The sequence below is a fragment of the Oncorhynchus masou genome, chromosome 31 (assembly GCF_036934945.1).
Source record: "Oncorhynchus masou masou isolate Uvic2021 chromosome 31, UVic_Omas_1.1, whole genome shotgun sequence".
NCBI classification, from domain to species: Eukaryota; Metazoa; Chordata; class Actinopteri; order Salmoniformes; family Salmonidae; genus Oncorhynchus; species Oncorhynchus masou.
The window spans coordinates 86,084,962-86,097,525 of record NC_088242.1 but is presented as its reverse complement, the minus strand read 5'-3'; the positions used below and the strand labels follow the sequence as shown (position 1 = coordinate 86,097,525).

Here is a 12,564-nt window from a genome sequence, read left to right as displayed (position 1 = left end):
GACAGAATGCAATCGGATCATCATCTAATTGGCATTCACATAACTCCTATATATTTTCCACGTGGACGGGGATATTGGAGAACAATTTATTTTTAACTAAGACAAAATAATTCATAACTGAATTCTTCCAGGATAATATAGGTTCAGCAAATCCCCTTATTGTTTGGGATACCTTTAAATGTACCTTCAGGGGTCATTCAATTCAATATTCATCAATAATAAAAAAAGCAGTTTCTGGCTAAAGAAACAAGACTAACAAGGGAATAAAAACAATACTACAGAGATACAAAATAAGTTAGAGGACAAACAAAAAGAACCTGAGGAACTTATTCAAGAACGATCTAATGTAATCTATTACAAAAATAAAACAAACTGGATGGAATATGGAGAACAATGCACAAAATTCTTCTTGAATCTCCAATACAGGAATGCTAACAAAAAGAATTTGCAAAAACTCGTTACTGAAGACGGAGTCATCTATGATTCTCCAAATTATATTTTACAAGAAGAAGCTAATTATTTTAGGCAGATGTCCTCTTTTCTGTCTCATCTTCTCCCACTGAATGAAGATTACGGTAAGGTTCTCTTTCCAAAAAAAAAAAAAAAAATTAACAAATGTACAGAGAGATCAGTGTGAAGGCCAAATTACAGAGGAAGAACTTTTTGAGGCTATTAAATCATTTCAGTCTGGAAAAACCCCAGGGCTTAATGGCATACCGGTAGAGGTACAGTGGGGCAAAAAAAGTATTTAGTCAGCCACCAATTGTGCATGTTCTCCCACTTAAAAAGATGAGAGAGGCCTGTAATTTTCATCATAGGTACACTTCAACTATGACAGACAAAATGAGAAAAAAAATCCAGAAAATCACATTGTAGGATTTTTAATGAATTTATTTGCAAATTATGGTGGAAAATAAGTATTTGGTCAATAACAAAAGTTTATCTCAATACTTTGTTAAATACCCTTTGTTGGCAATGACAGAGGTCAAACGTTTTCTGTAAGTCTTCACAAGGTTTTCACACACTGTTGCTGGTATTTTGGCCCATTCCTCCATGCAGATCTCCTCTAGAGCAGTGATGTTTTGGGGCTGTTGCTGGGCAACACGGACTTTCAACTCCCTCCAAAGATTTTCTATGGGGTTGAGATCTGGAGCCACTCCTTCATTGCCCAGGCGTTGTGTTTGAGATTATTGTCATGCTGAAAGACCCAGCCACGTTTCATCTTCAATGCCCTTGCTGATGGAAGGAGGTTTTCACTCAAAATCTCACGATACATGGCCCCATTCATTCTTTCCTTTACACGGATCAGTCATTGTGGTCCCTGTGCAGAAAAACAGCCCCAAAGCATGATGTTTCCACCACCATGCTTCACAGTAGGTATGGTATTCTTTGGATGCAACTCAGCATTCTTTGTCCTCCAAACACGACGAGTTGAGTTTTTACCAAAAAGTTATATTTTGGTTTCATCTGACCATATGACATTCTCCCAATCTTCTTCTGGATCATTTTGACCCCACGGGTGAGATCTTGTGTGGAGCCCCAGATCGAGGGAGATCATCAGTGGTCTTGTATGTCTTCCATTTCCTAATAATTGCTCCCACAGTTGATTTCTTCAAACCAAGCTGCTTACCTTTTGCAGATTCAGTCTTCCCAGCCTGGTGCAGGTCTACAATTTTGTTTCTGGTGTCCTTTGACAGCTCTTTGGTCTTGGCCATAGTGGAGTTTGGAGTGTGACTGTTTGAGGTTGTGGACAGGTGTCTTTTATACTGTTAACAAGTTCAAACAGGTGCCATTAATACAGGTAACGAGTGGAGGACAGAGGAGCCTCTTAAAGAAGAAGTTACAGGTCTGTGAGAGCCAGAAATCTTGCTTGTTTTTAGGTGACCAAATACTTATTTTCCACCATAATTTGCAAATAAATTCATTAAAAATCCTACAATGTGATTTTCTGGATTTTATTTCCTCATTTTGTCTGTCATAGTTGACGTTTACCTATGATGAAAATTACAGGCCTCTCTCATCTTTTAAAGTGGGAGAACATGCACAATTGGTGGCTACTAAATACTTTTTTGCCGCACTGTATATCAAGTATTTTTTGATATACTAAAAGCTCCATTGTTAGATGGTTTTAACTACCCCTATAGAAATGGTAGTCTGTCAGGTACTCAGCAGGAAAGTCTGATGTCCCTATTATTAAAACAAGACCCAGATGGCAAATATAAAGACCCAGTCTATCTAAAACACTGGAGGCCCCATACACTTCAATGTTGTGATGCAAAAATACTAGCAAAATGCATAGCATTCAGAATTAAAAGGATTTTACCAGTTATTGTTCATCCTGAGCAGACAGGTTTTTTACATGGACAATACATTGGAGATAATATACAACTACTACTAGAAATAATAGAACATCATGAAACATACATGAGGCCAGGAATTGTATTTCTAGCAGATTTTGAAAAGGCATTTGATAAAGTAAGACTGGATTTTATTTATAAATGTCTGGATTTTTTCAATTTTGGTAATTATCTTATAAAATGGGTAAAAATAATGTATAGCAGCCCCAGGTGTAAAATAGTAAATAACAGCTACTTCTCAGAGAGTTTTGAATTGTCAAGAGGAGTTAAACAAGGGTGTCCGCTGTCACCATATCTATTCGTTATGGACATCGAAATGCTAGCTATTAAAATCAGATCCAATAACAACATTAGAGGATTAGAAATTCAAGGCTTAAAAACAAAGGTGTCCATGTATGCCGATGACACAAGTTCTATGTTAAGTCCGCAAGCTAGATCCCTGCAATGTCTCATTAAAGATCTAGATAACCTTTCTGTACTCTCTGGACTAAAACCTAATTATGACAAGTGTACAATATTACGTATTGGATCCTTAAAAAAATACAACGTTTACATTACCCTGCAGCTTACCTATAAAATGGGCTGATGGTGAAGTAGACATACTTGGTATTCATATCACAAAAGATATAAATAAGCTCTCCACAATGAATTTCAATAGAAAACTTGTAAAAAAAATAGACAAGATCCTGCAACCATGGAGAGGTAAATACCTGTCTATTTATGTAAAAATTGCCCTGATTAACTACTTAGTCATATCTCAGTTTACTCACTTACTTATGGCGCTGCCTACTCCTGATGATTAATTTTTCAAATCATATGAGCAAAAAATATTTAGCTTTATCTGGGACAAAATATGAATATGAATTGGGTGGGTTGAGATTATTAAATATAAAGCACTAAACCTCTCTCTAAAAGCTTCACTCATTCAAAAGTTTTATTTGAACTCTAAATGGTTCTCAAGTAGATTAATAAGAAAAGCTCATCCATAGTTCAAAAATGGCCCTTTTGCCTTTGTGCAGATTGCCATGTCTCATTTTTGATTATTTGAAAATGATACTTTTTTCAAAGTATCTGTCTTTTTCAAACAAGCATTGCAGAGCTGGCTAAAATTTCGATTTCATCCCCCTGAAAATATCAAATATTACAACAAATATTATGGCTGAACTCAAATGTGCTGGTTGATAAAATACCTGTATTTATGGGAAAGATGTTTGAAAATGGTATTTTGTTCTTAAATGGTAGTGTAAATTATAATGGTAGAGTTATGTCCTTCATGGAGTTATCAAAATTGTATGGGAAGGGCTGCTCAATCCAAGAGTACAACCAATTGATGACAGCATTGTCCCAAAAATGGAGGAGGCGGGTAGCAGCGGGAGGAGGTAGGGAACTGGTCTATCTGCCCAATATAATGGATCAAAAATGGAGGAGGCAGGTGGCAGCGGGAGGAGGTAGGGAACTGGTCTGTCTGCCCAATATAAAGGATCAAATCTGGCGGGGGAATAAAAATAGCATAAATAGGAAAGTATACCAGTTTCATTTGAGGACCACGATGTTGACAACGGTGCCATACAGATCGCAAAATAGAAGAGAAGAGATTTTTGATGTACCGATTCCATGGTACAGGGTGTATGAGTTGATATATAAAACAACGCAAGATTCAAGACTTCGTGCTTTTCAGCTAAAATTATTATATAGAATTCTTGCCACCAACAAAATGTTGAATATTTGGGGCATAAAATCATCTGCAGATTTTGTTGTGAGGATACAGAACCAATAGTCAATTTATTTTGGTATTGCCCTCAGGTAGCCTGTTTCTGGTCTCAGGTTCAGGAATGGCTGAAAATGCATAGCATTGATCTAAAATTGTCCCTAGAAATAGTACTGTTAGGAGATCTGGAGAGACCGGGTCAGTCAATTACTAATATACTAATACTCTTAGTAAAAGTATTTATCTTCAACATGCAATCTGTAGATTCTATTTGATTAGATAGATTGAAATTGTACGTTAAACATCATAGCATAGTTGAAAGATATGTGTTGCGTAGAAACACAAAGTGGGTGGCCAGCAGAGATAGATGGGATGGGCTGAGGGTTGGTATGCGGAATTGGAGACAAGTGGGATTGGAGTTGCTGTGTGAGAGAGAGAATGATGGTCAAAAGATAAAGGGAGAAAAAACACATAATAAAAGTACATTTGAATGACACAAAGTGTCAGTGTTTTTACAACTAATTCCGGTTTGCCTGAGGCTGATGCCGTGCAGGTGTTTGTACACATGCATATACACACACTCTCATTCAAATAAACACAAACAAGAACACACACATACATACATGTAATAGTGCCAGACATGCACACAAACATATACAGTTCGCATTGTCGTTATGATTTCAGTTGTCCTTGATGTCCTTTGTTTTAAATTTATTTTTTTGTTTTATTTTTTTTGGCATTGTTGTTTGCTGTTTTCTTCTGTCTTTTCCTTTTTTCTCTTTAGTTCATTCTCTTGGTTGTTGGTGCATTGGGGGGTTCTTGGGGGTGGGGAATAGAATTAGTTGTATTTGTATTTATTTTTTCTTCCGGAGGGGGACTGTGGGAGGGGTCTCGAATGGTTGAGGGACAGCTATTGGGGAACTGTCAGGGGATCTTGAAGGGTTCGGGTTTCACAAGATTGTGATCATGAAAAAGGAAACTATGACATATTTTATATCACTATAATGCGGAAAGACTGATACATGTTTGATAGTGTCTTGATGCTGTATTGTTTGTCCTTCATGTTCGAATACTTTAATGTTACCCCTTCCTTGTATTTTTTGTAATAAAAAAAAAAATTTAACCACAGGGTAGCCTAGTGGTTAGAGTGTTGGACTAGTAACCGGAAGGTTGCAAGTTCAAATCCCCGAGCTGAGAAGGTACAAATCTGTCGTTCTGCCCCTGAACAGGCAGTTAACCCACTGTTCCTAGGCTGTCATTGAAAATAAGAATTTGTTCTTAACTGACTTGTCTCGTAAAATAAAATAAAAATGAAATTTTTAAAGCAAGAACATGCCGGGACTTTTATTTTGACATGTGGTAAGCAGAGAGGAACTGACCTCGCTAAGGAAATGGGCCTACAGCAGACCCACGTTTGGAAATGTTGTTTTATTATACGTTCCATTAATGATTTTCTGTCAAATTCCCTCCTGCATAAGGACCAAGCCTACAGCCTACACACAATGTATTTAACTTCTGGCTTCCAGCGGACTATTCCGTTTTAAGTTAATTTCTAGTCACGCTAGTGTGTAAATACTAGCATTGGTAAAAGCAGTTACCATGAAGCCTTTTCAGGCTTTGAATCAAGTTAGAGTAGCTAGCTTGTCTAACTATCTTCGCTGGCATGCCTGCTGGCAAGGTTGGTAGACTTTAGAAAACCAAGAAATAACTAAATATACTAAAAAAGTCTCACATTCCTTTCAAACTTTAATTTAAACAGAGATACAGAGAAGGATTTAGTTTATAAAAAAATATTTAAAAAAACAGTTCAGCTCAAGAGGTATGCTTAGGTATGCATCAAAATATACAGTTGAAGTCGGACGTTTACATACACCTTAGCCAAATACATTTAAACACAGTTTTTCACAATTCCTGACATTTAATCCTAGTAAAAATTCCCTGTCAGTTAGGATCACCACTTTATTTTAAGAATGTGAAATGTCAGAGTAATAGTTGAGAGAATTATTTATTTCAGCTTTTATTTATTTCATCACATTCCCAGTGGGTCAGAAGTTTACATACATTCAATCAGTATTTGGTAGCATTGCCTTTAAATTGTTTAACTTGGGTTAAACGTTTCGGGTAGCCTTCCACACGCTTCCCATTATAAGTTGTGTCAATTTTTGCCCATTCCTCCTGACAGAGCTGGTATAACTGAGTCAGGTTTGTAGGCCTCCTTGCTCGCACATGCTTTTTCAATTCTGCCCACAAATGTTTTATAAGATTGAGGTTTGGGCTTTGTGAGGGGCACTCCAATACCTTGACTTTGTTGTCCTTAAGCCATTTTGCCACAACTTTGGAATTATGCCTGGGGTCATTGTCCATTTGGAAGACCCATTTGTGACCAAGCTTTAACTTCCTGACTGATGTCTTAAGATTTTGCTTAAATATATCCACATCAATTTCCATCCTCATGAAGCCATCTATTTTGTGAAGTGCACCAGTCCCTCCTGCAGCAAAGCACCACCCCCACAACATAATGCTGCCACCCCCATGCTTCACGGTTGGGAAGGCTAACACACTAACTTGTATTCTTCGGCTTTCAAGCCTCCCCCTTTTTCCTCCAAACATAACGATGGTCATTATGGCCAAACAGTTATATTTTTGTTTCATCAGACCAAAGTACGATCTTTGTCCCCATGTGCAGTTGCAAACCGTAGACTGGCTTTTTTATGGCGGTTTTGGAAGTGGTTTCTTCCTTGCTGAGCAGGTTTTCAGGTTATGTCGATATAGGACTTGTTTTACTGTGGATATAGATACTTTTGTACCCGTTTCCTCCAGCATCTTCACAAGGTCCTTTGCTGTTGTTCTGGGATTGATTTGCACTTTTCACACCAAAGTACGTTCATATCTAGGAGACAGAACGCATCTCCTTCCTGAGTGGTATGAAGGCTGCGTGGTCCCATGGTGTTTATACTTGCGTACTATTGTTTGTACAGATGAACGTGGTAGCTTCAGGCATTTGGAAATTGCTCCCAAGGGTGATCCAGACTCGTGGAGGTCTACAATTTTTTTCTGAGGTCTTGGCTGATTTATTTTATTTCCTATGATGTCAAGCAAAGAGGCACTGAGTATGAAGGTAGGCCTTGAAATACATCCACAGGTACACCTCCAGTTGACTCAAATTATGTCCATTAGTCTATCAGAAGCTTCTAAAGCCATTTCTGGAATGTTCCAAGCAGTTTAAAGGCACAGTCAACTTAGTGTATGTAAACTTCTGACCCACTGGAATTGTAATACAGTGAATTATAAGTGAAATAATCTGTCTGGTAACAATTGTTGGAAAAATTACTTGTGTTATGCAAAAAGTAGATGTCCTAACCGACTTGCCAAAACTATAGTTTGTTAACAAGATATTTGTGGAGTGGTTGAAAAACGAGTTTTAATGACTCCAACCTAAGTGTATGTAAACTTCCAACTTCAACTGTACATACTTTTGACATAGAATGAAGCATAATGAGCTGTTTCACGTGTTTGAAAAATGCAAAATTCTCAAATGTATGGTCGGAGGACCTAGCCCCTCTCCGGACCACCCGCCAGCCATCCTCATGTACTTTGTGCTCCCTCAGATTTTCGGGGTCCATGACGCCCCTCTTTACATCTCTGCTGTCTTCCTTTTGAACTCTTCTGTACATTGGTGATGTCATTCTTCCTTGACAGTAACAAATATAGGGTCTTGCCCTGTACATAATATACTTTCTCAGCAACTGATATAACCACCTTGTCGTATTCATTAAATCTATGACTTGTTGGGTTATTCACTGAAAGTAGATCATCATTAGAGCATTCAGCCTTGAAATTAAAACAATGTTAATGATCTGAATACATACAACTGCATGGGCTTTTTCGTCATGCCCCAATACCATATATAGCAACAGCATGTGTATTATAGAATAAGCAGGCTACAACAGCCCTGATCACATTGAAAAAAAAAAATAGGAGACGTTACTGCCTCTTTTTATCCTCAACTGACAGTTTTTTTCTCACAGGACCACCCCCGCATGCTTTGCACTGTTGATTCAGCTCTTTCTAACATAAATATCTTGCCTGTTCAGTGAACAGCGTTCACCCCCTCCCCCTTTTCACCCCTTACTTCCGCCACTGAGAGTTCCATCGCTGCTCTCTCTTACATCACAGACAGACGTGGTCCGCCCACTGAGCGGGTCCGCCCCCACGATGCCTTGCAGAGATGGGCCTACCTATGACGCACACACGCCTCCTCGGTGTAACCCTTACCATGCCAGTATGAAGACTGGGGGAGCCAGATAAGGCTCAGTTTCAAAAATAAGATTAAAAGTGCATGTACTTCAATGTTTTGTTCTAGAAATTGAGCAGCTCCATTCACAGGAGACAAATCGAATTGTGTCTAATAACAGCAGTGGAAAATTATCTTCTATAACATCTGCGTGTAGAAACAATATGTTGATTTAGTATGGCCTATGGGACAGGTATTTAAAGGAATAGTTCAAGATTTTGGCAATGAAGCTACTTCTCCAGAGTCAGATAAACTGGTGGATACCATTTTTATGTCTCTGCGTCCAGTATGAAGGAAGTTAAATGTAGTTTCGCAAACTAATACAAACTAGCATTAACACAATGACTAGACATCTACAGGAACAGTTTAGCATGCTGGGGAAGTAGACAGCCTTATTCTAAAATGTATTAAGTCATTTCTTTCCCTCATCAATCTACACACAATACCCCATAATGACAAAGCGAAAACAGGTTTTTAGAAATGTTTTGCACATTTATTAAAAATAAAAACAGAAATACCTTATTTACATAAGTATTGAGCAGGATGCCTGTGGATCAGTTGTTGCGGGGGGTTAAGTGCCTTGCTAAAGGGCACAAAGGCAGGCAATGGCAGCAGGAACTGTATCTCCCCTTACAGTGACAACACAGATATACACCAGTGAGGCTGATTGAGGGTAATTTGATATCTGATGTTTCTGTAGTAGTAATGGGATTCTGGAAAATCAAGCACTTTACATGTGAGTGTGCCTTTCCTGTGTCAATCAGTTGTTGTGTGACCTTGAATCCACTGACAGTCATTTTATGTATGTTTTCACGAAACTAATTATAAAAACACATAAAAACCATACTCATTGTGACAGTTTAGCAGACAGCGACATATAGGAGCAATGTGGGTTAAGTACCTTGCTTAAGGACACATTGACAGATTTGTCACCCAGTCGGTTTGGGTTTGTTTACTTTTCAGTTACTGGCCTAACATCTTTTCTCCATTGTTTTTTTTCTTTGTCTGACTTTCACCACACTTTTTATTTAAATGTTATATTTTTTGTTGTTGTATATATTAAAACATACAATCTACCTGCAGTGAAGTTGCTCAATATTTACATTGCATTGTCATCTAACAGACTCCCATCCAGAGCAACCCACAGAAGCAACCAGGGTCAACGCCCTGCCCAGCATGTCGACAGGTCTCCCACCAGGTCAAAACGGGGACCCAAACCAGTGACCTATTGGCCACTGGCCCAAGCTCCCAACCGCCAGGCCACCAACCCTCCAAGATCGCCTCACACTCCTGCCGAAAAATCATAATAATACTAAAAATACCTCTTGAATCTTGCATCGTTTTATATATCAACTCATACACCCTGTGCCATGGCATCGGTACACCAAAAATCTGTTCCCAGCTATTTTGCAAGCTGTGTAGCACAGCAGTCAACATCCTGGTCCTCAAATGAAACTGGTATACTTTCCTATTTATGGTATTTTTATTCCTCTAACAGTTTTGATCATTTATATTGGGCAGACAGACCAGTTTGCCACATCGTCACGCTGCCACCTGTCTTTTATCAACCAGCACATTTGAGTTCTACCAAAATATTTGTTGTAATATTTGTTATATATTTTCAGGGGGATGACATTGGAATTATAACCAGCTCTGCACCACACTTCTTAGATAAAGTCAAAATAATGTTATGGGACACTTAATAGTGACTTGTTTTACTGTACAAAATGCAAAATAAATAGAATAGGGAAGAAAACAAGCACTGACCAACCCCCACGCCTCGATCCAAAAGGTTTGCTATGACATCAAACCACAATGCATCGCACTGTTTGCAGTTTACCCGCCTTTTCCATGGTAATATGAATGGTACGTCCCCTTATTCAAATAAAATACTGGAAAAACGTCATTTCTGTCCAATCTCCGCGCTCTGAAGTGACACAATGGAACCTACGAGGATAGAAAAGATGGAGGCAGCGCGCGAGCGCACGCATAGAAACTTCACCTCTCTAGCTGGAGACTGGTCATCTATTGTTTCTTATTATTGTTTCTTATTAAGGAAAAACAAAAAAAGGACTTCATTAATGAAGGAAAATACGATCAATACACTGAACGTGGACAGGGGTAGGAAAACTTTAGACGCGTATTTGATTTGATTGTGCGCAAATTACGCATCGTTTTCTCTTCAACAACCGAGCTGTTATGGGAACCCCTCTTTCTGTTGTGAGGGTGTGCTGAATTTTTACAGCTGCTGTCATCTAAGAATTATATTTAAAAAATTAATATGATGAAGAAGGACATGATTTTAAACCTGGCAAATTCCACAAATTTAAAGCCCAATCTCCGCGACACCGAGAGCATCCTCATCTCCCCGGACCTTGGCCTGCTGAAACTGGCCTCCCCGGAGCTAGAGAGACTCATCATTCAGTCCAACGGAATGGTCACAACAACACCGACCTCTCAGTTCCTCTACCCAAAGTCGGTAACCGACGAACAGGAGTTTGCAGAGGGATTCGTCAAGGCTCTCGAGGACTTACACAAACAGAACCAGCTGAACGGCGGAACGTGCGCTCAAACGAACAGTATGGACTTAAGTACCAACGTTGCTCCTGTCACCATACACCTGGACCTACCCGTCTATACGAACTTGAACAGTTACGGCAATGGGCCTTTGGGCACCACTGTCAATTACTCCACAGACACTGTCCCCTTCCCACCACCTCCCTCTCATCATTTAGGCTCCACACAACAGCAAGCGCATTCCCGGCTGCAATCCTTGAAGGATGAGCCGCAGACAGTCCCTGACGTGCACAGCTTCGGCGACAGTCCGCCACTGTCACCTATCAACATGGACACGCAGGAGCGCATTAAAGCCGAGAGGAAAAAGCTGCGGAATAGAATTGCTGCGTCCAAGTGTAGAAAGAGGAAACTGGAGAGGATATCCAGACTCGAGGACAAAGTTAAGAACCTAAAAACTCAAAACACTGACCTAGCCTCAACGGCAAATGTACTCCGGGAACAAGTGGCTCAGCTAAAACAAAAGGTTTTGAATCATGTGAACAGCGGGTGCCAGTTATCACCACATCAAGTTCAAGTGTACTAGTAGCAGGATGACATTTGTCAACCAGCATAAATAAGCTCATTAACCTTTTCTTGTTGGCTCTCAAATATTTCCACTATGTGCATGGAGCCAACGACGTTACAGACTGAAAGGACTTCACTAATGTACGTTTATGTATACTGTTTACACATTATTTCTCATGTGTGTACTTTACATAGACAGTCCCAAGACTTGACCAAACCAGCATACCGTCATTGTATTACTATATCATAGCCTTATACTGAAAGTAAAAAGTATTTGCATGTTTATTGACAAACTCGAATGTTACCTAACAGGGTTGGGCACATGCCATTTCTTATGCATTTGAACGTTTTTAAGCAAGCATTTATGAACAGATTACATGTAAATTTTATATTCAATGCTCCACAGTGTCTTATTTCAGTGTTTTCTTATATTAATGTGAAGCTGTCATCTTTTGTTGCACTGAATAGTTTATTTCACATTCCTATTTTTACTTGGATTCTGATATCAAATAAACTTTGCTTGATAATACAAGTCACATGTTTTGCTGTCTGTTGTGTTAATTTTCTGATAAATGTTGATGCAACAACAACAGAGCAAGATCCTATACCCAATGTCTCCACTGTAGGCCTTTATACCAGTTGTGTTTGCACAATATACTAAATTAATGGGTGGGGCACAGTAAGATATTGCTCAATACATATTTGGGAATTGCAATAAGTTAAAACTTGTGTCCAACCCAACATTAAAATCCAATGATGTACCTACATTTGTAGCTTATTCAAATCATATATGATTTCATATGAATAAAAACTTATTTTTGTACAACAGTTTATTTATGGAGTTGCACAACACATACAGTACCAGTCAATAGTTTGGACACACATTTTTCTTTATTTTTACTATTTTCTACATTGTAGAATAATAGTGAAGACATCATAACTATGACATAACACACATGGAATCATGTAGAAGTAAAAAAAGTGTTAAACAAATCAAAATATATTTTATATTTGAGATTCTAGTTGCCACCCTTTGCCTTGATGCCAGCTTTGCTTACTTGGCATTCTCTCAACCAGCTTCATGAAGTAGTCACCTGGAATGCATTTCAATTTACAGGTGTCCC

General features: G+C 38.7%; 1 protein-coding gene across 1 annotated transcript; it reads left to right on the top strand.

Moving 5' to 3' along the window:
• The first annotated feature begins 10,270 nt into the window (after positions 1-10,270).
• Positions 10,271-11,976, top strand: LOC135524656 (transcription factor JunD-like). The gene has a single exon (XM_064952383.1). The coding sequence runs from the start codon at positions 10,641-10,643 to the stop codon at positions 11,457-11,459; it is 819 nt and encodes a 272-aa protein (XP_064808455.1). The 5' UTR covers positions 10,271-10,640; the 3' UTR covers positions 11,460-11,976.
• The last annotated feature ends 588 nt before the right edge of the window (positions 11,977-12,564 follow it).

Bases quoted from the DNA above. Each gene is read 5' to 3' on its own strand.
- LOC135524656 (XM_064952383.1), top strand. From the start codon at position 10,641: ATGATGAAGAAGGACATGATTTTAAACCTGGCAAATTCCACAAATTTA.